Source organism: Hemitrygon akajei, chromosome 7 (genome assembly GCF_048418815.1).
Source record: "Hemitrygon akajei chromosome 7, sHemAka1.3, whole genome shotgun sequence".
NCBI lineage: Eukaryota > Metazoa > Chordata > Chondrichthyes > Myliobatiformes > Dasyatidae > Hemitrygon > Hemitrygon akajei.
Genome location: NC_133130.1, coordinates 144,396,423 through 144,422,503, shown reverse-complemented (window position 1 = coordinate 144,422,503; position 26,081 = coordinate 144,396,423). Strand labels below are relative to the sequence as shown.

The 26,081-nt window shown below is 42.6% G+C and overlaps 2 protein-coding genes across 7 annotated transcripts in view; one reads left to right on the top strand and one right to left on the bottom strand.

Annotated features, from left to right (window-relative positions):
* lrsam1 (leucine rich repeat and sterile alpha motif containing 1) overlaps positions 1-5,437 on the top strand; it is a 55,633-nt gene extending 50,196 nt beyond the window's left edge. For all 6 annotated transcript variants that reach the window (XM_073052187.1, XM_073052186.1, XM_073052185.1 and 3 more), the window contains 5 exons: positions 86-217; positions 734-803; positions 1,517-1,689; positions 2,869-3,033; positions 3,906-5,437. In XM_073052187.1, coding sequence (XP_072908288.1) covers positions 86-217; positions 734-803; positions 1,517-1,689; positions 2,869-2,994 — 501 coding nt within the window. In that variant the 3' untranslated portion in view covers positions 2,995-3,033; positions 3,906-5,437. The remainder of the gene's footprint in view (positions 1-85; positions 218-733; positions 804-1,516; positions 1,690-2,868; positions 3,034-3,905) is intronic.
* Positions 5,438-5,649: 212 nt separating this feature from the next.
* The window catches only part of fkbp15b (FKBP prolyl isomerase family member 15b), a 98,191-nt gene continuing 77,759 nt past the window's right edge, over positions 5,650-26,081 (bottom strand). The window contains exons 22-29 of the mRNA XM_073052192.1: positions 25,045-25,200; positions 24,619-24,771; positions 22,483-22,575; positions 19,020-19,142; positions 18,292-18,399; positions 15,320-16,152; positions 9,342-9,462; positions 5,650-8,205 (exon numbers count right to left, since the gene is read on the bottom strand). Coding sequence (XP_072908293.1) covers positions 8,128-8,205; positions 9,342-9,462; positions 15,320-16,152; positions 18,292-18,399; positions 19,020-19,142; positions 22,483-22,575; positions 24,619-24,771; positions 25,045-25,200 — 1,665 coding nt within the window. The 3' untranslated portion in view covers positions 5,650-8,127. The remainder of the gene's footprint in view (positions 8,206-9,341; positions 9,463-15,319; positions 16,153-18,291; positions 18,400-19,019; positions 19,143-22,482; positions 22,576-24,618; positions 24,772-25,044; positions 25,201-26,081) is intronic.

Genomic DNA, 26,081 nt, shown 5'->3' with positions numbered 1-26,081 from the left:
AACACGATCCTCGGCATTTTGTTTGTAGTTTCCCCCAACCGCTTTGTAGTCAGATTGATAACCTTTAATGTGTGACCCTGTGCAGGAGGAGGGTGTGGAGAAAGCACTGGTGGACCTGTTGACCGAACTCTCAGCAGATCATTACTTGCCCCTGTTTGCCCACCATCGGATCACCCTGAAGATGCTACGTTACATGACGGCGGAAGACCTACAGCAGGTACCGTGGCTATAATGAACGGGCAACACCCTGTGGTTTGACAGTATGGGGCTGTGGGAGGTGACCAATCCCTCAACTCATTGGGAGATGGTGGTGAGGAGGGATACCCTTACCCCAGTCCAAAGCAATGAGGTAGGGAAATGATGGTGAGTGGCCATGCTGGGATGATGTGTGAACGAGCTCTTCCATATTCATTGGGAGGTGGTAAATTGGTTGGTAACAGATTTGTACCATTGAGACAGTGAGTGAGGATTACGGAGTAAAACCCTTGCCATTTATGTGTGGTGGTAGCAGATCTGTTCCGTGGGGAGACTGTATGTCACCTGGTACTAGAATACCTCAAAATTCATCTAGTGTCATGGGAGCGCCACATGCAGATGGTCCACCCTCTGAGAAAGGAAAGCCTCTGCCCAACAGACAGCCAACCCCATGTGGTGGTAGACTTCACTGTGGGTGTAGAACATTACTGTGAGTGTGCAGGTGGAGTGCTGAGACCAAGATGTTCTCTGTCTACAGGTTGGAGTCAAAGAGAGCAGGCTACAGCGTGCCATCCTCGGACGTGTGCAGGAGCTCCTGCCTGCAGAAGGTAGCCACACTTCAGTGTCTCTCCCGCTTCCCTCGAGCACAATGTTTTACAAACAGCAGTGGCTGCTCAGTGAACACCCCGAAGGCCCGCGACTAATGCTGCACGTTGCTCAATGGATAAAACCCAACCTTGTGCGAAACAGCTTTTCCGTTGAATTTACAATGCTAACAGCTGACTGTTTACTGGTCTGACTACATTCTAGTGTGTGAACAATTCCTTGGCATTATTTTTAAAGAATTCATCGAGCCAGAGGGTGGTGAATCTGTGACCAGGTCATTAGGAGCATTCAAAGTTGATGATAGGTTCTTGATCAGTAAGGTCATGAAAGGTTATGGGGGGAAGTGGGGGTTAATAAACCAGCCACGATGGAATTCTAGAGCAGACTCAATGGGCCGAATATGGAGCAGTTTGATGTATGACACAGTTAGGTGAATATTTGAGAGTTCGGGGAATTGGAGACTACGTGGGGTTGAGTCCTGGGATAGTTTGGTCACGGCCACACTGATCGGTGGGGCAGGGATGAGGGACAGGTGACCCATTCCTTGCTCCTGTTTCCATGTCTTCTGATGATGGACGTGTGGTGTTTCACTAAGGGGTGTAGGCAGGGAATGCCGTCTACGTTGCCGACCTTCGGCAGACAGAATGGGTGCCATTGGTTGCCTTTCATGGAATAAAGATCCTCGCCTGATTACTCGTGTAATTTGATTTTGTAGATTGGAGATCTCCACCTGTCCCAGCAAAGGATATTGCTGATGATTTGGGTGAGAGACAAGCCAGTGCTCCTGTAGAGGATGAAGCAGGACCTTATAGTCCAGTAGAACCCAGCGCACCAGTCCCTGAACAAGTGTTGACTCAGTCAGAATGTGTCGTCTGCATGGAGCGCGAGGTAAGCTCACCAGCAAATCACAAAAAGCCTGGATCCCTGGATCCGCTGTGGTAAACGATCATGTATTACTGCATTGGATGTCTGTCTGTTAGTCGCTTTCCTTAAAAAGTCCAAGGCACTTTGCTGAGGAAAATTAAAGGCAGACAGCTTTGCTGTTACTCTGCCTTGAAATAGTGTGAACCCGTCATAAGAATCAATGAATGGAAAAGGGGTCCTGTCGCCTGTTGCTGAGCCAAGATCTCCGACGAGACCTGGGTTTAAAAACAGAGTCAGGTGCTTGTTCCTACTCAGATGCCATTGCACAAACAGTGATATAGTCATCACCTTTTTAACTCCTATGCTGCGCAGAATCAAAGCTGTCAGAATTGTGTTTGATATAGTTTAATATTTGTCACAATGAAACCATTGTGTAACTCCAGTGTTTGTCTGGTGTCACCAGCGCTAAACACTTCCAAACCAGACGGCAAAAGTGTGATGAATAAATATACTTTGAGCTGCTACCTTTAAAAATCCGAACTTTACCCTTGTGTATTTAATATGCCGCCTGTATAACCGTGATTGAGGGACTTACTCAAGAGAAAGCTGGTTACCAAGAAGAGATAGTGGAGAATAGAGAGGATAAACAGGCAGGATTAGCACTGATGGTGCAAGGGTGGTACTAATCCACATGGTGTTAAGGGTCTAGTAACCTCAGTCATTTATATTTTCATTCAGATTTTGAGAATTCTTTTCCTTTTATTGACTCCATATTGTTAGAAACCATTCTGCATCAAAGTGCAAAGATTGTAGACATTTGTCACTCAGTGCCCATAACTAAAGATTTAAGGTCCTGTAATAATGTTGTTAAGTGTGGAGTTCTATAACGGATAGAGTAACAATGTATTTCTTTGCAATGTTGTGAGGAAATGTGTCTTGGACTTGTTGGAGCTGCTGTCATTGCATCTATCTGATGCACTTTTAGATGGTAGGGGTTGTTGGCTTAGAAAGCGCAGCTGGAGCCGCCCTTTGCTACAACCCATTTCTCCGAGACCGCTCGAGCCCAGGAGCAAGTGTGGACTCCGCATTCAGGAGTTCTGTAGAGGAGTGGCCATTTAGTGAAATGTCCAAACTGAAACTTAAGCGAGAGATGCCCCCATACTTGGGTGGGTGAAGGACTGATGGCCTCTCTCTGTGTTCCAGAGTCAGATGATCTTCCTGATGTGTGGTCACGTTTGCTGCTGCCACACGTGCGGGATGGAGCTGCACACTTGCCCTCTCTGCCGGAAGGAAATCGAACAAAAGATTCGCATGTATCGTACATCTTGAGTGGCGTTTTGTTCCTATTCAACCTATGTGTGCTCACAGGTAGGTTTAGCATAAAGCAGCCTGCAAATCTGGATTAACTAATCTCCCTGCAGTTTCAGGTTTGTGGGGACCTGCAGTTGTGGTATCATCTCCCCCAGCACACCTCCAGCTTTCACCCCATCACCTTCCATTCCCACCCCTAGGGTACAACTTCCACCTCTTCAAAACCCAGCCGAGGATGCAAACATTCTCTCCATATCCCCCACCAGTCCCCTATGACACCTCCTAATCTCCCTGTGCCCTCTCCATAACCAACACCAAGGGTATCCACCCATGTTTTTACTTCCCCAAAACCCACGGACCACTCTAGGTTTTTCTCTGATGCAAACTGAAGTGCCATCACTGTTCTTGCGTAGAGGTGAATACACATCCGATGAAAAAAGGGTTGAGGATATTTTGTCCTGTGGGCTATTGTAATATTTATTTGAAAAGGGTGATCAGTTTAGCCTATAATGGTGACTGCATGTCAGGCAGTCTGTATAACCTGCAATAAGTTGGGATGACTTCAATATTAGAAATAAAAGTCCGGACCATTAGTATCGATTGCACACATTTCCAACTGCCTCATTAGCCCAAATCATGAGAACTTATTTGCAACTGTTAAAACACGATTTGAAAACAAGTCGACACGTGATTAACCTATAAAATCTGTATCCTTGGATTATTCTCCTGATTTTCCCCTTCAATTATATTCCTCTTAATGACTCCTGACCACGTCCCTCCGTGGTTCTCAACAATGAAAATATGAGTAGGGTTGTGGGATCCTGGCTGTAGCGACAGCTGACTGACCTTGTTCTGAGATGAGCTGCTGTCAGGGATTGTTTGCTTTTGATACTTTTATCAGTTATTAACTGTGTGTCCTTGTCCCACAGATCTGCCACCACCTCCTGTCGGTGCCTTACACCTCCCCTTTACCCCCCACCCCAAAGATGTTTACTTTCGGTAAAACTGTGGCATAGACTCCTCCTAGACTGGCTTGATGTCTTCCTGGCTGGACGATCTACACCTGCTCAGGCCTCCATTGTAATGGCAAGGATGTGAGTTGGCCAACGTTGAGCTCGCATGGATTTGTGCTGTAGTAACTTGCTTTCTCAATAAGTCGTTGCATAGACAGAGAAAATGGAATAGAAAATGAAAACACGACTTCTCCTGCTACCGCACACTGCCGATAGTTGTGCGTGGAGCTACTTGGAATGAAACTGGGAGCTGGTGTAACGGATCTGCTGCGAAGCCACATTGGCTCCGTCACTCTGAACCGCATCTCCTGTGCTGATTAACCTCATCCAAATGATCCATAAAGCTGTTTGAAATATTACATCTACAAATGCATAGAGTGGGTAAGGTCAGGCAGGTGTAATTTTCCTCCTGACCTGTACTGCAACAACATATAGATTACAGACAGTAAACTTATTTTTTTTTTAAATTTATCCAGCTAAAATATTTCATTGTGCAACAGATTGAAAGCGTTTTTCTCGTTTATTGATGTGAAAAGCCACAATTGTACGTTCTTTCACTGTTGAATGTGCTAGGCAAATTTAATCTCATGATGCTTGAACTGATTAGCATCAGGTGCAAAAATAGACTTCTCCCCTCATTTCCTATCCCTGAATCACTTGCTGGAGACAGGCTCTCTCAACCGAATATCCTCCTTGTCCACAGCTAGTAATGGATAAGTAAATAACTGCTGAAACAGAATTGCCTGGTGCTGCTGTTCCCCAGTCCCATTGGTGGTGTTTTGTTGTTTGTGTAGTCTTACTTGACAGCATATTTTGGTTACTTTTCTCAGAACATCTTTCTTTAGTTTTTACAAATTTCAGAATCAACACCCAATTGTCTCAAGATATACTTATCTGTCCTCACTACTGTTCCACAGTCCTGCCTTTTCCCACCCAAACTCCAGCTGTGCTCTGAGATCTAATTCCTATCTCTCCGTGAAAGGAAAAGTATATGCAAGTCTTCCTTTCCCACTTTCTGTCCTGTTTCAGGCTTTAGAGGGGTTTTACAACCCAGTGCCTCCACTGCTCCTTGTGCCTTCAATGATATCCTGTGTCAAAAGCTATCAAAGTGCATGTTACATGATGTAAGGTTTATCCCAAAGGAAGGTGAAGACCAAAACAGTGGGTATATTTAAGGCAGAACTTGATAGATGGTAAAGGGGTTAAGGGTTATGGGGAGAAGGTTGGAGAATGGGGGGGGAAATCAGCTATAATTGAGTGGTGGTGTAGTGAATGGCCTGATCTGCTCCTTTATCCTATGAATGTAAAGCATGTTTTTAAAGTAGATATTTAATTTATTGTCATATGCAGAATATTTGCACTTGTATGGCTGTATGCTATGAATTCTAATCCTACAATTATACACATTGAAAAATTATACTGTTCCAATAAAGGACAAATTCTCCTTGTGTGATTTGCTTTGATTTTGACATAGCCTGGGATCGTCCTCAGAACATCAGAGGGTACACTTGATCATTCAGATTTGCTGGAAACGCTTCACACCAATCACAATGGAGTATTTTTATTGATTAACTGCCCTGTTAGAGGACCTCAGCTGTAACTGGGAGAACAAGAAGAATGAGGAGCAGGAGCACTGTGTATATTAAAGGCAGAGTCAGAGTTGAGAGGTAATGAGAATTTATTTATTGATTGATACACAGCGCAGAGCAGGACCTTCCGGCCCTTCAACACGCACCGCCCAGCAACCCCTGATTTAACCCCAGCCTAATTACCGGGCAACCTACAATGACAAATTAACCTACTAACCAGTATGTCTGTACCGTGGGAGTAAACTGGAGCACCCAGTGGAAATCCACGTGGTCATGGGGCGAATGAACAAACTCCTTACAGACAGCAGTAGGAATTAAACCCGGGTCACTTGTAACCACAACACGACGGTGGGTGGAAGTTACAGGACAAGATCGATCTTCTGGATGACGGACGGAGGGTCTAAGTAGCCTCTTCCTGTTCTACTATGTCTGTTTTCAGAGCTATTTCAGCAAACCCAGCATCCAACACTGATAATAGATTATATCAGCCAGGAAACTGCCTCTGCAGATAAACTAGAGGATTAGGTGGTACCTTCCTGAAGAACAAGACAGGCAGTCACCCTCCATAATTACAACTGAAAAAAACAATGACTGAGAACGAGTTCAATTTAAATATGAGCCAAGTTTTATACACATCACTCTGAATTGAGCCTGCATCTGCCTCCACTTTAACAAATCATTCCCGGATTTCCCAGAGGTAGCACAGCTCCCACAGCGAGTATGCACTGCCTGGATCTTCAAGCAACAACTCTGCCCGTCAAGTCAGATCCAACAACCCAGCAAAGCTCTGGCATCACAAGGCAAGGAAAATCAAATCTCATCCACAATCGTGTCTTCATAACCATCTGCAGGGACTGTATCAGCTGGCAAAGAATGTCATCGTTTACAAATGTCTCAAGATTCAATATTGTTCAAAATATTAAAAATCAATAAATTTAAAATCACATCCATTGCATTAAATAATTTTCCATTGTTTGTTATTTTAATTAAAAAGTCTAAGGTTAATTGAAGCTTGCCTCTAAAAGCCATTGGTGCATGGAGTTGTTGAACCTGTTGTGGACCCTATGTCGAGTCCAATGTGTGGTCAGTCAGTCCCAGTAACCAGCCATGAGGAAGTTCAGGGTTTCTGCATTCACACCACTTGTGCACTTAGCTTCCTGGCACTAACCGAGGGAAGTACTCGCATTTCTCAAGATAATCTAAGCCAGTGAGTTCACAATTATACAGTACTTGCAAAAGATACTAATCACGTTGGCAGGTCCCCTATGACAAGGGGTAATAGAAATCCAGAGTTCAAGTAACAAGAGGCTACGGGAAAGAGAATCAGAACAACAGATGTGCTTCAGCTGACAGAAGCAGCGGACTGTCTTGTTCATCCTAATCCATGAATCAACTTTTAATTGGTCTCATTAGTTGCCAAGATCAAGGTTAGAATTCAGCTCTTCAGCCTGCTAACCACTGTACCTCTGTTAACTATGGCAGTGTTTTGTATCAATTAAACCAGCAGGAAAAGAGGAAGAACCATTTTAATTTGACTTGTGGGCTTCAATATGGTGGTGTCATGCTCCTGCCTGAAGAAGTGACAATGGGCACCAAGGAGCTAGTGAATACAACAGAATCAGTACAGGACTTTTTCTCTAGACTGGATAGCCAAGTGTGTAGCTGCCCTCTTACAGAGCAAACAACTAACTGGACTGACACTACTGGGGGCAAACAGGAGAAGAAGAAAACATAGTTCAAGCCATTTCAGTTGGTGGAGTTGTGGCAGAACTAAAAATCTTTTCTCCTGAGCAGTAAGGCCTCAAAACAAATGATTTTAGACAATGTCTTCCTGTCACAAACATATTGAAGCATCCTTCTTTATTTAACCATGGCTGTGCTCCTTTTATGGAGCTGCTAACCAGTTAATTTTAAATGGAAAGCAACCCGTTAATGGAAAGAGCGATTTAACATTGACTTCTGGGAATGAAGGCTTCCAAATGGAAACCCTGAGCATGCGAGGAACAGTCGTGAAAATGGAAGAGCTGGGCCAAGCAACTAAGGTTAAGGCACAGGGATAATTTTATTGTGAATGAAGGCTGAATTCTACCCAACACACAGGACAAGGATGGTGTTCCTCTCACGTGTCACTCAAACAATTTGACATGATGAAAATCAAGGGGAAAATATTCACAAGCTAACTGATGGACACAGTGATAGTTGGATTCAAGCTGCCTAAGAACAATACTGTCACAGCGATAAAGATCGTCTGAGATCTGGCAAAGATTAGAAATAAAATCAAAGTCATATACTGTTCAGGAACACTACCAATTTTGATCAGAGTTAGTGCACTTTCATCCACAGGTTCGTTCAGTGCTGACTAGGGACACAGCTTCACACCAGGAGGCTGTGACCAGCAGGTTACAAAAAATGAAGACTCTTGGAATGTGAAGTTCCATCAGAATAAGCACTGTAGAAGCAAGGTTTTCCAGAAAGGTGTTGGATTCACCTTGAAGTCCTTTCAAACCACTTCTCTCCTCAGTAACTCTACTGCAGCATCAAACGCAATCTCATCCCAGCCAGTCAAAGTCATCTTCATCTTCTTCATCCCCAAACAGTGGTGCTGGTGGTGGCCGACCCTTCATACTCTGAGAAGGAAAAGCAATGTCAAATCACATGGTATTCAGTATTCAAATGCACCAAACAAGCTTCTGGGGAATAAAAAGGGTTTCAATTATAATTTTTCTAACGGGTACCGGTATTTTATACTTCGGAATACCTTGCTCACTGGCCAACACATACCCAAAATATTAACCCTCACCATCTTCTTAAGAAAGGGTCGAGGGGTTAGTTCCTCACTATGGCCAAGATTCATCTACAGTACTGTACAAAAGTCTTAGGGACAGATACAGTACCCCAACCCCGGAAGTTTTCATGTTGTATTGTTTTGCAACATTGAATCACGGTGGATTTAACTTGGCTTTTTTTGACTCAGATCAACAGAAAAAGACTTTTGTGACAAAATGAAAACAGATCCCTACAAAGTAACCTAAATTAATTACAGATATAAAACACAAAATAATTGATTGGTTAAGTTTTCACCCCCTTCAAGTCAGTGTTTAGTAGATGCACCTTTGGCAGCAATTACTGCCTTGAGTCTGTGTGGATAGGTCTCTATCAGCTTTACACATTTGGACACTGCAATTATTCCCCATTCTTCTTTACAAAACTGCACACACTCTGTCAAATGGTGTGGGGATCATGAGTGAACAGCCCTTTTCAAGTCCAGCCACAGATTCTCAACTGGATTGATGTACATCCTTTTGCACAGTACTGTACAAAATCTAAGAGGATGAGCCACAGGCTCCTGTTGTCCCAGGTCGTCAAAGATTAGTGGGTTTCAATCTGTTGATATATTTACCTGGTGCTACTAACCAGCCATGTAACAGAAGCCGCTCTTTGGGCTGTCCTCTCCCCAGCGTGTGGGACAAGACCAGAAGAACCCTTCATTGAAGATGGGCAGGAGGCAGGGGTCAATACCGGCCCCACATCAGCTAATGCATAAAGGGTTTACTCTTCTAGATACTGTACCCATTCTTACAAAACTAGGTTTTGTGCATCTCTAAACCCACCTGAATGTAAAAGGTATGCTGGGCTCTTGTAGAGCCAAACAGTTCCCACTCTTCAGGGATTGAAACACTCACACCACTTCATATTGTGCACATCAACATGATTTAGGGCTCTCGCCTCATTTCACTGTTCCAGTAGTCAGCACCTCACTTACCACTTCCTCCTCATCATCATCATCCTCCTCTTCCTCCTTCCTGGCCAAGTGTTTCGCTGTCTTTCCCAGTTTGGGAGCGGCCGAGTTAAACAAGCCCTCATCGTCGTCGTCACTGAAAAGGCTAAGTGGTAAAAGTCACAGAAGGTCAGTGGTTTCTTTTGACAGCCCAAGTCAATGTCTCTGAAGATAGGTTTTTATTTTTGGAGGGGTCTAGCACTGGACCAACACCCAACGAGTTACTCCTTATATCAGGGCCGGACAGTGATGTACCCAATTAACAGAAGAGTGCAGAGGGAAGGTGGCAGCATCAGGCAATGTATTATCTTTGATGACTTTCTTGTCCCTGAACCTTTAAAGCCAATCGCAAACCAACAAAAAATAATACTGATAATTATTTAACTAATGCAAAATTAAGTCTAGTCTTTAGAACGACTCAAGACAGTACAAGTGGTTTACAGCTAATAAAACTCTTCAAAGTTGTCATGGATCTGATTTGTACCCAGAAAGAGAGAGAGATCATTTGCTTCAGTGATGCTAAATGAGAGATAAACGTTGTGCACCACACTAAGGGTAGCTCTCCTGATCTTTTATAAATACAGAGCCGAAAGGTAGAAAGTTATTGAAATAGGGAGTGACAAGAGATTACAGAATATGAGTTGAGCTGTACTTCCCAATACTAATATTGTGCTTCCGTTTATCATTAGGCTTTGGGAAAATCCACGTGGCCTGGAACTGCAGTGTAACAGTGATCGACACATATTGTTAATTGCTCACTAACAAGATGTGAAGTGCTGTCTCATCGATAGAGCAGGTGACAGGTCAGTGGTCCTCTGGCGTTAAGACAAAAGGCAGCAGGCCTCAGAATAAGAATGGTATAACATCCACTGTGCAACAATCCCTTGGTTGGGAGGGCTGTTGTCTGCACTTTCCCTCCTCTTCTCAACCCAGAACCAGTTGTGATTTCCTTTAGTATTTGGGAAGTGGCACCTGTAATGGAAAAGACGGCCATTCTGACAAGGCAGGAGTGTCAGTGAGGAAGGACGTATGCAATCCTTAAGGTCAGAAGGGTCTTTAGGTGAAAGAAGTTACTCAAATGATCACTTCTAAGAATATCCCGACATCTTTTCAAAGCAATTAGTCAGATCCCTTTAATAAAGTTAACTACAGAGGAATGGAATTTAATTAAACTATGGCTGACACAAGAGACTGCAGATGCTGGAACCTGAAGCAACACAATGTTGAAGGAACTCAGCAGGTAGAACAGCAGTAAGAGGAAAGAAATTAAGTTCTCGTTCATTTTATCACCATGTACATACACAACTAACAAAACAATGTTCCTCGGGCCATGGTACACCCACAACACATTTATCACACAGCACATTAAACTAAATATTACCACGAAAAAGTTCATAAACTATAATTCAGAATGCTTGAGAAATGTGCAGCGTAGGATCACAGTAAACAGCTCGCTATCCTAGTGACGAGATCTTGATGGTGGCAGGTATTCATTAGTCTCACAGCCTGGGGGAGAGAGCTGAGAAAGTCCTAATCCTGATATTCCTGTACCTCCTTCCTGATGGCAATAGGCCAAAGAGATAGTGGGATGGATGGTAGGGATCCAAAACAATGCCCTGGGCCCTTCGTACGTAACACTCCCAGTATATGTCGTAAATAGGGGGAGGGAGACACCAGTGATCCTCTTGGTGGTTTTTACTGTCCTCTGCAGGCTCTTGTAATCTGACGCCTTGCACTTCCGTATCACACAACGATGCAGGCAGACAGGACACTGGGAAAATGGGAGCAGGGAGCCTTGCATGCGTCAGTCTCCTCAGAAAGTGGAGACACTGCTGTGGTCTTCTTGACTGATGAGGTGTTGAGAGTCCAGGTTAGATTGTCTGTTATGTGTACATCAAGGAATTTCGTGCTCTTCAGTCTTGCCACAAGAGCCATTGATGTGCAATGGAAAGTGGTCGACCTGCGCCTTCCTGAAGTCCACGATCATCTCTTTAGTCTTGTCCACACTGAAACTCAGATAGTTGTTCTCACACCATTGACAACTATCTCTACATGCTCTCTGTATACTGACTCACCATTGTTGATCCTCAGGCCAGCCACTTGATGATGCGATTTGAACTGAATCTGGCAGCGCAGTCATGAGTCTGCAGCGGAGTGAGCACACTACCCTGAGGGGTACCAGTGTTCTGTGAGATGAGGCTTGAGAATTTACTGCAAGCTTGGACTGAATGGGGTCTTTCCATCAAGAAGTCCAAGATCCAATTACAGAGAGGTTATGGAGTCCCAACGAGGACAGTTTAGCCACCAGCCTCTAAGGGATGACTGTGTTATACACAGATATGAAGTCGATGAACAACTGGCCTATGAGACAGGTTGGCCCAGATGGAGTGGAGGCCCAAGGCTATGGCATCAGTGGACTGGTTTGAGTTAAGGGGAAATGGGAAGAGTCTAATGTAGCTGGAAGGTGAGATTTTGTATGATCCATTATCCACAAGCACTCCATTAATTGTTGAAGTCTGTGCCACTGGGCCCTTATCATTCAGGCCAGTGACCATCGCTCTTCTGGACACCGGAATGATGGTTTCTGCCTTGAAGCTGGCAGGGACAGTGGATTGTGGCAAAGAGGCGTTAAAGATGTTAAACCTCTGTTAACTGGGCCACACAATCCCCCAGTTCTTGCCCTTTGCATCGGTTTAGCCTGGCTAGGATCCTCCTCAGCTCGGCTGCGGAGAGGGAGAGGGGGCTTTCCTCAATATCACATCAGTCATTGTGTCAAATCATGCAGAGAAGGCTTTCAGCCCATCAGGAAGGGAAGCGTCGCTGTCTTTGACACGCAGGGTGGACTTGCAATGTGTTATGGTTTGCATACCTTGCCACATGCAGCATGTATCCCTGGTATCACAAAGGTGTCTGCATTTTCTGGGAGCCCTCTCACTTTGTCCTCTGATGACACGGGAGGGTGCAGCTCTTGCTGACCTTAGAGTCGTCTTATCTCCCGATCTGAAAGCAGCGTTCTGATCCTAAAGCAGTGGATGAACCTTTGCAGCCAGACATGGTTTCTGGTTTGTCCTGGCAATAGTTCGGTTGAAACCGTTCATCAAGAACCTGCTCGTCAGTTCCATACTCCTTAATCACACCATTAAAAATCCATTTTAAATGAACATTGCTGGAATGCTTTGCCAAAGACTGTGGTGGAGGCCAAGTCTGTGGGTATATTTAAGGCAAAAATTGAGAGTTTCCTGATCAGTCAGGGCATCAAAGGATATGGGAAGAAGGCAGGTGTATGGAGTTGAGTGGGATTCAGGATGGATTGGCGAAGCAGACTCGATGGGCTGAATGGCCTAATTTTGCTCCTATATCTTATGTTCTTATAGCATAAGACAGTTCTATAATGGAATCTGATTCCATTATTATTGGAGACAGTGAGTTGTGTAAAAATTAATTTCCAACCCCCCCCTCCCCCCACCGTAGTTGGCTTCCCAGTTATTCTAAAAGAGTATAGTCTCAGTGTAAAAATAAACAAGCTTGATAGAGGACAACATAAAACACCAAGCATTTTACACATCCTATCTTGAATGCTAAGCAAGATGGGAAGCAAACCTGGAACAGTGAACAATCAGAGGCAAAACGGCTCAAGCTTTTAAACCAATTTAATTTAAAAAATCTCTTCCTCACTGGCAATCAACACCGGCACATCTTAAGGATGTGTGCTTAGCACTCTGCTCTACTCTCTCTACACCCATGACTGTGTGGCTATGCACTGCTTAAACACCATCTACAGATATGCCGATGACACAACTATGTCAGATGGTGATGAGGGGGTGTACTGGAGTGAGATAGATCAGCTGGTTGAGTGGAGTCACAACAACCACTCAAGGTCATTAAGACCAAGGAACTGATTGAGGACTTCACGAAAGGGAAGTCAAGTGAACACACACCAGCCATCATTGAGGGATCAGAGTGGAATGGGTTTGCAGTTTAAAGTTCCTGGGTATCAACTTATCTATCCTGGGCCCAATATACTGATGCACTTACAAAGAAGGCATGGCAGCAGCTATATTTCATTAGGAGTTTGAGGAGACTTGGTATGTCGCTAAAGACTCTTGCAGATTACCATCTAATGTGGAGGGGGCCACTGCACAGGACTGGAAAAGGGTGCAGAAAATTGTAGACTCAGCCAGCTCCATCATGGGCACTCGCCTCCCCAACATTCAGGACATCTTCAAAAGGCGATGCCTCAGAAAGACAGCATCCACATTAAGGACCCCCATCACTCAGGACATGCCCCCTTCTCATTTCTACCATTGAGTAGTAGGTACAAGAGTCTGAAGGCACACACAATGTTTCTAGAACAGCTTCTTCCCCTCTGCCTTCAGATTTCTGAATGGACCAATAACCCATGTACACTACCTCAATATTTTTCCTTCTTTTTGCACTACTTATTTAATTTAATTTTTAAAATGCATTTCTTATTGCCATTTATAGTTTGAAAAATTATGCATGGTAATTTAATGTTGCCACAAAACAAATTTCATGACATAAGCCAGTGCTATTAAAAATGCTGGAGGAACTCAGCAGGGCAGACAGCATCTATGGAAAAGAGTAAACAGCTGACATTTTGGGCCAAGACCCTTCTTCAGGACTGGAGGGTCTGTCCAGTCCTGATGAAGGGTCTCACCCTGAAAAGACGACTGTTTACACTTTTCTATAGATGCTACCTGGCCTGCTGAGTTCCTCCAGTATTTTGTGAGTGTTGCTTTGAATTTCCAGCATATACAGACTTTCTTGTGTTTGCACCAGTGATAGTAAAACTGATTCTGAGAAGAGATCTCTTTACTGTAAATACTGATTACTCTTCAAAGACATGTAATGTGCTGTAATCACTCAACTACACTGCCAATATTTCATTCTCACTTGAACAAGTTGAACAGAATTCCATGTGATCCATTTCCCTTCCCGTGATTGTAACCCATAGACTTGCCTTTTGTTACAGAGACAGTAACAGCAAGTGGACATTCAGCTCTTCAAACCAATGCCAATTCTCTGTAAGAGCAATGCAGCCAGTCCCATTGCTTCTGCTCTTTCTCCACAGTGTAATTTAGTTTGCTTCTTTTTCCAGTGATCAAATGCCTTTCTAAAAAATTTGATTACATAGGCCTGTACTGCCATGTCAGGCAATGCATTCCAAATGCTAAACACTCGTGTGTAAAAATTTTCTTCATGTTATCTTTGCTTCCCACCCCCCAACTCTTTTCAACTGATATCCACCACCGACAGCTTGTCTATATAAGACAATCGTACACTGTTTCTGAGCAGCTCCCTACTCATGATCGAAAGATAGCCCCAGCTTCTTCTTCCAATGTCTTCAACAACCCTTCCAGAGTGCAACAACCATAACAACCAGTTATGGTTAAATAAATGTTTTTATAAAAGTTCATCGTAACCATCTTCTTCTTTTATTTGGTCTGTTCTAGGCAGCAGTTTTTAAAATTGGTTTCTCCATCTGTCCTTCACCGTCAGACTCATGCAGCCCAGTTTCCAATCCAGCACTCCATTTCCAATTGTATTATCCATCCTCACTCTGCCAAGCAAACATTCATCAGCACACACTTCCGTATTAAATTTCAATTCCAATCCATCTATCATTCCAATAACTAATCTACATCCTCAAATATTATCAACACCTACAGCTTCTGAGTCACCAAAAACTTAAGTTGCCCATTACACTCATCAACCCTGTTACATCATCAAAAACCCGACTATTAATTAAACTCAATTTCCTCTTTTTTATGATAGCTTCCATTAATTAGCTTATAAAAATTTGTGGCTATTAATGTCCTGGACTATTTTTCTTTAAAAAACTTCCATATCAACCCACAATTCCTTTTACAGTTCTTTCAGCCTGGTACTCACTTAAACCAACAGACTAACATTGGCCATAAACCCCCTTAAATACTACTTACCTGGAAGAGTTCGCTGAGGAGACAGATTTAGCTTCTGGGCCTGCTTTCACAGTACTGGAGCCATGTTCTGTTACATGCTCCGAGGAAGCCTGGCTTGGTTGAAATGCCGAACCTTTTGGTATTTCAGGGCTCCCTTTGTTCCCATTAAATGCTGGGGGGGTCCCCAAAGGCTGAGCTACTTTCTGAATTTCAGGGATGGTACCATCGTGTGCCTGAGATTTCTCTTCCTGTCTTTCACCAGCTGTTGACTTGACTGAAAGAGAATCCCTCGCCAGTTCACCATCCTGCACTTCACCCATCAGATCACATTTCTTCTCTGGTGTCCTTTCACACTCTTTGACCATGGCATCTTGATGAGATATTTTGCTGTCAGGGAGATCTTCCGGGTCAGGTACAGGTGTTATCATTTCCACCCCACCACCTTCACCCATCGATTTCTCCAAGTACCTTGTGTCTTTCACCAGATCCTCTCCTGTAGAGGGAATCTGTGGAAGAGGTGGAATATTTGCAGCATGGGTTAGAGGTATTTTTGGCTCCTCCAACTCTGAGGCTTTTGAATCCTGGGCTTCAGCTTGATTTTCTTCACACTCGACAGTCCCAGGATGGAGGCTGGATGATAAAGTCACCTCATTTAATTGATCCGTTTCTGCTGCTGTGAGACCTTCTTCATGCATTGTTCCACTCTCTCTTTCAGAAATCCTGGTCTCTATGTAAACATTTTGGTTCTCAACTGCAGAATCCACTTTCTCTTCAGTTTCACTCTCAGATTCTTCATCCTCATTATCACTTCTTGTCTGGGGTTGGTATTGGACCAAGAGCTCGAGGGTAACAGCCTGATGGGGAAGAGTAAGACAAAAAGGTCTGTAAAACTAACACCATGGTAGCTTAGGTCCCCTTGGAGACCCAAGAGATATTACGTGTTATGGAAAGGATCCAACCAAGTTTTAGAGTCCTGACCAGCTGAATTATTATGTACAATGCTTCAGAGATGAGACTTGAGCACAATAATCTTGGGTTGAATTCCTTGCCAACCCACAATCTAGACTCCTGAAGAATAACCATATGTGTGCAAGAGTGAAGGACTAAAGGGCCCAGAGTTGTTGATTTCAGTCCAATAACTTGCACATTTCTACAGGCTGATGAAGTTAGCAAAAGGTTGAACTGAGTGCCTGAATAGCCAGCTGGCATTGTCACACCACCTAGTTAAGTCATTTGATGATTTGTGTGCCAATCCCAGAACAAGTCATACTTTTCTCTTGGAGAGAGGTATGGTATTCATTAATTCAGAATGCTGCAGGTCACTTCACTTATGAGGACAGATAAAAGATCTCTTTAAATTGGTGGGTATGTACAGCACCCTTTCCGATTACCAAAGGGATAAGAACAAAGCTGTCAAAAACACCAAACTAAATGCCAAAGATTTGAAAGAGGGGGCAGAAGCACGAATCGTATCAGGGTTCATAATGTGGTATGTTGCTGCACCAACACATCACAGCAAATTCCTAATATGCGTAAATGTAAATGCTGAATAAAGCTAATTCTTGGATGAACATCAATGAGAAAAGGAATTTCGATGGCCTCAGATTTTTCAGCTCTAAGTGTAGGGTAAAGGCCAACACACAATTGAATTGAGTTTCCAGTCCCCATGTTGCAAACTTAAATTTAAAAAATACAGTTGTTCAGAAGATTCCAGGACTTCTGTTCCTCTATAAGTTTATTATTGATTACTCTGCTTGAGGATTAATTCCCTAACATAATATGATAGGGTTGAACTTGCACCATCTCATTAATTGAAAGTTCTGTTTAGATGGAGTATTGTTAGTTGGGTAACACCACTGTCAATTATGTACAGCAATGACCATCATCAATTTTCTATAGGTAACTAACATGTAACCACTTCTACACTCTGTATTTTACTGGAGAAATCAGTTTGCTGTTTTTGGGAGAAATCATTAGTTTCTTCCATAAATTCTGCTTTCTCCCCTTCTTGCTTTGAGCCTTATCAGATAACCTACCTCCACATCTAGCTCACCAACTGTGACAGTACGGTCAACTCAATGTATTTGTCCATTCCCTTAACCACGTTACACCTCGGCAACCCCCTTCAGAGTGCAGAGCACGTTTCTAGTGTCTCTTTGGTAACTTGATGCCTGACATGGTATATCAACTTGGGGTGTCAACAGTGTACTTGAACAATAACTGATAGTTTATTGTCAAGGTCAATTTGTTTGTCAGTAAAGATTAGAGCAATCCTGTCCCAAGGTATGTTTTGACTAATTTGGAGTTCCATTTCAGGTGGAGAATTCCTTCTCTCGGAAGTTGTGAATCCTTGAATTTTTCTGCCCAGTGAGTGGTATAGCTTGATGGACTGAAAATATTAAGTTTTGAAATTGTCTGTGTGGTTGGCATGCAGGTATAAATTCCTGCATTGGATCTTGCATCACTGAAGAATAGACCAAGCTCCAAATCAACCTTTGCCATAGGTGACAACAGTGACTCTCCACCTGGGTCATATGAGAATTGATGTATCAGCTCTATATATGTAATAGTTTCTTCCCCCACACTATCAGACTCCTCAATACCCAGAGCCTGGACTGACACCTTACTGCCCTATTGTCTTGTTTATTATTTATTGTAATGCCTGCACTGTTTGGTGCACTTTATGCAGTCCTGGGTAGATCTGTAGTCTAGTTTTTTTCTGTGTTTTTTTTACATAGTTCAGTCTAATTTTTGTATTGTGTCATGTAACACCATGGTCCTGAAAAAACGTTGTCTCAGTTTTACTATGTACTGTACCAGCAGTTATGGTTGAAATGACAATAAAAGTGACTTGACTTGACTTGACTGTAACATTTACTTGGTAAAACATGGGGAAAGATTACATCAAACATACTGAGAGCTGTGCTGAGTCACCGGTGTCAAGCACACAAACCAAGCCTGAGCAGTTGCTACCAGCCATCTGAAGTCCATACCTTGATGGTGTTCATGATGATGCCAAGAACTGATCTTCCACTGTACATTTCTTCAAGGTCAAACTCTCTTCGCACCGACTGAAACACACCATTCATGATTTTCTTCACCTATGAGAAAAATGTGGTCATCGTTTACACAGGCACCGAGCTCAATTTTGCAAGACAATGAAGGAATCGGCAAGAAGGTGGTATTTCCCTTAATCCTGCTGAACGTCACCATGAAGCATTCTCAAGCTGTAGCTTTAGCAAACTACATAATGATATGCTTTTCTAACCGTCGTAAAAACTAAATAGTAAAGGGATACACACAGCAAACATCCCAGGATCAGCTTTAAAGTAATGAATCCATGGTGACCATTGCACTCAGAATATTAGGTCTCAGCAAGGCAGAAAGTTGAATCACTTTGGAGAAACCATGAGATATTCTTCTTTAAACTCTGGATCACCAGGCAACAAATCGAAGAGTGGACCACCACAAGCAGTCCTTTGTCATCAAGTGCTCTAAATCTCTGTGGTACTATGTCACGCATTTTGATCTTGGATGACTTTCAAGTGGTTGGCAACAAAACAACATTTGCAATTTGGCTAGAATTGTTTCATAGGAAGGCAACAAACAAAATTAAAATACCATTCAAAAAATCTAACAAAATTTAGCAAAAACCTGATCTGCACCTCAGATGTATTTAAAAACATGAAAACATAACACGCTGCTAGTTCACTTTCCATACCTCCTCCTGGATGTTGCCTGTATGCGGTGCTTCACTCGCCGCAGGGGTTTGCCGTTGAAGCTCCTGAATGCGCTCTTCGCACTGTTCCTTCATTGCAACAGCTCTGCTCTCCAACAACGAGTACTATCAAATACAGAAACAGCACTCAACAACACGTGTGCAAAAGCAGCTTGCCACAACAATTCTTCACGGCTTCAGGGGAAACTAGTACCAAGCTGTCACTTAGACAGGAAACCAGATCCAAGGACACAAGAGATCCTGCAGATGCTGGAAACCTTGAGCAACACACACAAAATGCAGCAGGAACTCAGCAAGTCAAACAACATCTATGCAGGGAAATAAACAAGTCATGATGAAAGGTCTCGGCCCAAAATACCGACTGTTTAATTCTCTCCACAGATGTTACCTGACTTGCTGAGTTATTCCAGCAATTTGTGTATGAATTGTGATTAAGTGCAGACCTTTGTTTAATCAAGATAAATTTTAATCTCAAACACAAGAGATTCTGCAAATGCTGGAAATCTTGAGCAACACACAAAAACAGTCAACGTTCATAGAAGAAACAATCCACATTTTGGACTGAGACCCTTTATCAGGACTATCAGAATTTTAATCCCTTGTATCAGACAAACGGCTTTTCAGCTGATCGCAACACCCAATCTTCTTAGACTTATTGCTATAATGTTAGTCAATTGACTTGGCTGTATGACCTCAGTATACAGTTAGGATAACTGATGAGGTGTTCTGTCCCTTGCATTGTTTGTTTCCCTATGAGCACACGTCTCACAACACTTAAATATAGTTGGACAGGCAAGAAGAGGAGGGACTATGGAAAATAACGAGAGAGATAGAATCCATTTCTGCTCTGTGTGCTTATTATAGTATGAATACTGCTGGCAAATGTGCTGTACAGTCTGACAGGATTTAAAATGGTCACCCAGTCACATCCATGAATCAAAAGAAAAACTGACATACTGTAACAGTGTCTTAACATAGTCATAGACTAAAGTAATTCATAAGATCATTAAGCAAATTTTTACACCAAGACAGACAATGAGATATTAGGCCAGTTGAAGTCAAAATTGATTAAAATGAAAGCTTTTAAAGTGTGTCCTAAAGAAGAGGAAGAGGTGTGAGCAGGAAATGCCAGGCCACGGGGTCCAGTCAGCATGGCCACAAATTCAAGGGAAGCTACCAACGCAGCAATGAAAAATTGGGGAAGTGCAATTGATTAGAAATGGAGCAGGACAAAGCTGAAGGAGTTACAGGTGCAAAATCAAGGAGTGATTTAAAATGTTTGGTACGATTTACTGCACTGGGAGCCAGTACAAGACAGTGAGCACTATGGTTTTATATATTGGTACTTGGTGAGGAAGCAGAAATGTTTGAATTCCAGCTTATTCAGAATGGATTGGTATAGTCAAATCTAAAAATGTAAGTAATGTAGGTTTGAGCAGAGGTGAATTGATAAGAGGAGGGAAATCAATGTAGTGATGCTCAATTGTAAAATCAACACTACAGGTTACAAATAAACTCTTCTCTGGCTTTCAGCCGGGCACAGGTATAAACTTTAATCAATGTTTTGATGGCAAACTCTGCTATCTTTATCAGGGATGATGCCTAGACATGTTCTAGTCCGGTGGTATATATACCCCTGTCATCTACCCCTCCTGATTGGATTTGGAGGTTGGTATTGACTCAGTTCAGGTGAGAGGATGAGTATCATGCATCAGGTGACTCAGTCACAGGCCTTTCACCAACTACTCTCAGGAAATTTGATGTCCAGGACAAAGCATCCCAATTGATTGGCACCCATCAACTTCTCTGAACCTTGACATCATCTACCATCACTGCACAGTGGTCACGGTACGTACTATCTACATGAAATGCAATTATTTGGGGAAACTAGTTCTACAGCACCACCCAAACTGCAAACTCTACCAGAAATGAGAAAAGAAAGAGGTTTGCAGAACCACCTCCTGCAGGTTCCGCTGCAAATCACATACAACTTGGACACATATGGACCGGTATTTTGTCATCTGGGTCTAAAACTAGACATTGCTGCTCGACAGTGCAGTGGATGCACACCTACTACAAAAACACAGTAGCAGCTCAGTGACGTGGCTCATCACATCTACTCATGGGCAATTATGAAGAGGCAAAAATACTGGGCTTACTGGCAAAATGCAGAACCTGAAAATGATTATTTAAACAAAAAATTAAGAGTCCAGGTTGAAAATGAGGATTCACAAATCCTTAAAAAGTTCCAAGTTCAAAGGTAGCATATGTTACCATATAGTACCCTGAGATTCGCTTTCAGGAAAAAAAAGGCAATACAACAGAATTTATGAAAGACGAAGACTGTCAAACAACCAATGTGCAAAAGACAACAAACTGTGCAAATAAAAAAAATACTGAGAACATAAGTTGTAAAGAGCCCTTGAAAGTTTGTCTGTAGGTTGCAGAATCAGCTCAGAGTTGAGGTGATTGAAGTTACCCATGCCAGTTCAGGAACCTGATGGTTGAAGGGTAATAACTGTTCCTGAACCTGGTGGTGTGGAATGAAAGGCTTCTGTACATCCTGTTAAACAGTAGCAGTGGCATGGTGTGGGCCTTCAATGGAGTTAGTAACAGACCATTTAGCCCAGGAAATCTCTCCCCATTTAACAGGATCACAGATGATCTGTAATCTAGCTCCATACACTTTAACATTAGCTCTAAACAGGCTGATTTATTTTCAGAGAACCTATCAAATGACAGCACAATCCTGACTCATCCAAATACTGAACCCCAAAGCTCCAATGTATCCACCAACCCACAATTCGCCATATTGCACTGATTTAGAAGTCACCAAATCCTAATTCTTTCCCTTATCCAAATATCACACTATTGCATTTGCAGTTCAGAGAATGAAGAGCTCAGCAGTGAGGCATTCAGCTGTTAGAAAGTTGCGGGTTCTAACTCCCATTTGAGGTACTCATCACCGATAATTCATGCAGTATTAGCTCAGTCTTTCAAGTAGTATACTACGACTTTCTTTATGGGTTAAATAGCAGCCATCTCAGGAAGTATATATTAAAAAATCCAATCGTATAACAGTATTTTCCTCTTTACATCCATCTAACACTCATTCCTCAATCACTAAAAACATTTATTCGAGTAACTGTTAGCGGCATCTTGTTTCAACAAGTTGACTATCAGGGCTCCTGCATTACTACAGCATGCACACTGCAGAAGGTTCTCTATCATCCAGTAAATACTGGAAGATGCCCCAAGTTTGGAAAAGCTGCAATGCAAATATATATATATTTTTAACCCCTTGTACCCCACAGACAACTTCACCATTGCAGCCACCTCCCTTTTCTTTCCCCTTCCCTAAATGGGGCTGTACAAAGCTGATGCACAGCTGACTAGACTGAAGTTTCAAAACTGGAAGATGCTTGCTTGGTGGAAACATCATTACCCGCTCCTTCAGGGCCTGTAGCTCGTCTGCCTGTTCCTGGAGAGACAAGAGCTTCGCTTCCTCTGCAGCACGAGACTCCTTCCACGATGCCACCTGGATATTGGGAGAAAGAGTCACAAATGTGAGAACGCAGCAGCACTTCAGATGTACAATGATACCCATCACGCCTTCTGCCACCAACTTTATCACATTTACAGACAGAAGCTGGTCATCTGACTCAACTTGGTTGTATCATTGCTCATATGCCAGGTGTGCTTCCTGAATCCATTAACCAAATCCTTCCATTCTTTATTCCTTACACGTTTATGTAACTTTTCATTAAATTGTGCTATTCATAAATTCATGGTGAAGATCAGGGGTTCCCAAACTGGTATCCATGGACCATTTGCATTATAGCATTCCTCAATGGCATAAAAAAGGTTGGAAACCCCTGGTGCAGATTAATAAAGGAAAGTCAGAAGAGTTTCTGAACAAAAAGAATGATGGGAATGCAGACAATGCAATACGTGTGGAAGTTAGTCTTACAGGTGGTGACCTGACACAAAGGAGGACTGGTGATCGTTTCCTCACTGAGGAGTACTTCCAGCATTCTCTTTCAGTAAGGATTGTTCTTCCCCCACCCCTCCTGTTCCCATTCAACTCCCTTTGTCAGATCAGCTCTGATTAAAAAGTAACGTCCACCCTCTCACAGAGGGGACTAACGGCACTCTTTTCCTGGATTCTCCTGGCCTCCAGCCTCTCTCAAACATTCCCTTCACCTATCCACTTCTCCGCAACTTGAAACATTTTTCTCACTTTTCTCGTTCTGATGGTAGGTAATCAACTGGAAATAATAAGTTTCTCCCTCCACAAATACTGTTGGGGATGTGTCCCCCCCCCCCCCCACCCCAGTGACTTCTAATTCCAACCGGCAAGACTGAACATTTTATTGTTACTTCAGGTTTCTATCATCTAGTTCTCTTCCCTTTTAAAAAAAAACTTGAGTAAGCACTTGGTGTACAGGAGCTGGAAAGTAAGATTAGTGTCTTCAGCCATAGTGGACATAATGGACCAAGTGTTCTTCTGTACCGTAACACTATGATAAACTGTGAGATCCTACAGGATACTAACACTGCTAACAATAATACTTGATGATTAAGATTTACAATTTCAGTAAAGAATTAAGAAATAAGTAGACTAGCATGGCACATTATACAAAAAGATAAGATTCCATAAGTTTGCATTTAGGTAGAGATGAGCAAAGGTAAATACTTTCAGTCAGAGATTGAAGGAACTGTACCAAGCACAAGAAAGCAGCCCAGGCATTAAACAAATATTTTACAACTGTCATCAGGGTAGAAGATGCAAGGCATCCCAGAATAGGGCGGCACAGTAATGTAGTGGCTAGCACAATGCTTTACAGTAACAATGACCCGGGTTCAATTCCCACCGCTGCCTATAAAGAGTTTGCTCCAGTTTCCTCCTACAGTCCAAAGGCGTATCAGTTGGTAGGTTAATTGGTCATTGTAAATTATCCTGTGATTAGGCTAGGATTAAATCAGGGGATTGTTGGGTGGTGTGGCTCAAGGGCCACTGTATCCCAATGAAAACTTGAGAAAAACAGCACAAAGCCAGGTTTACAAGCGAAAGGGAGAACCATAAAGAAATAAAAGTAATCTATTTCTCTGGGTCTGATAATTACCCACAACCATTCCTGTGAGAGGGGAGAGTGCAGAGAGGAGGTGAGAAAATAGGTAATCATGTGGTAGAATGGAGTTCAAGCAGAATTAATGGTGGAGAACTGAGAACTCTCCTGCTCCCATTTGTTAGGTTGTACTAATGGAATCATTACAGAAACATAGATCAGGAGTAATGTATCTTTCCATTTGCTTTGGACCTAAAGTTTATGAACATCCTGCAAAAACAAGTTAACAAAAAATTAACGCCCACAGGAAAAAAATACTGAATAGTAAAAGGCTCCTTTAAATGGAACTGAAATTGCTCAGGATAAACTACACACTTAAATGGGTTTTGCATATTTGCTAATCAATTTGTCCAATCACTAAAGAGCAGAGCTAACATGTAACAAAAAAAATAGGAAGAGACAGGCGATTGAGAGATTCTGAAATAAAGACAGTAAATTCAATGAAATCATACCTTTGCCTCCAGCTGTGAAATCTTAAGTTGCTGGGAATCCCGCTGTTCACAGACTTCTCGATACTGCTGGTCGTGCTGCTCCTTGGCTGATGCAAGCATCCGGTCACACTTGGCTTGCCACTGTGATTCCAGCTCTGCATGCATCACTGAAATCTGGAGGAAGAGAAAGGAATGCACCTCAGCAAATTCTACTTCAAATCCCAGTGAGGATTATCGAATACACTTGAATAAAATTCTTCAAAGGAAATAGATCTGCATTGATGTCCCATGACATCTACATTCTGGTATAAACGTATACAACGTAAAAATGAAGATGTTGCAATTTATTTGTCTACAGCATCAAGATAATTGGCCGCATCATTTAGTCCTGCAAAGATCAGGAACAGTACTGAATTAAGCTCTATGTTGTAGTGTCAATCTCTTCACCTGCTCTGCTGCAGCCTGGTCAGTTGATGTCCGGGTCTTCCTCAGCAGTGATCGTACATTTTCCAGCTCCTCCTCGTATGATTTCCGGATTTCATCCATCTCTTTCTCAGCTCGCTGCCGATCTGTAATTGCTTTTTTCTTCCTTTCTGCTAAATTCTGACCACAGAAGACTCAGTGACTACAAGGCCTTACAATAGCTACAGAAATCATTTCTTTCCATTTAATCACATCCTTGCAGGACCTTCTCCCTCGACACAAATGCCCCCATCCCCCCCAATTACAGTTGCAAGAAAAAGCTTGTGAACCCTTTGCAATTACCTGGTTTTCCACATTAATTACTCATAAAATATAGTCTGATCTTCATCTAAGCCACAATAATAGACAAATACAATATGCCTAAGCTAACAACACACAAACAATTATACTTCTCGTCAATACTGAGTACACCATTTAAACAATCAGTCTAGGTTCAAAAAAGTACATGACTCTCTTGGGGTAATGCCTTCAACAAAACTATTTGGAGTCAGGTGTTCCTATCAATGAGATGCGATTGGAGGTGTGGGTTGTAAAGGTGGCCAGCCCTATATATTAAAAAAAACACACAAAGTCAGGTTACTGACAGAGCCTGCTCTTCTCAAGAAAGATCTGTTTATGTGCACCATGTCGCGATCAAAACAACTTTCAGAGGACCCTAGAAGAATTGTAGAGATGCATGAAGTTGGAAAAGGCTACAAAAGTACTTCTAAAGACCTGACTCTTCATCAGTCCACAGTAAGAGAAATTGTCTACCAATGGAAGAAATTCAATACTGTTGATACTCTCTCTTGGAGTGGGCATTCTGCAAATATCACACCAAAAGCCCAACATCCAATGCTGAAGGAGGAGATAAAGAACCCAAGGGTAACAGCAAAAGACCTGCAGAAATCTCTAGAACTTGCTAAAGTCTCTGTTCTTGTGCCCACTATAAGAAAAACACTGAACAAGGATGGTGTTCATGGAAGGACACCACGGAGGAAACCACTGACCTCCAAACAAAA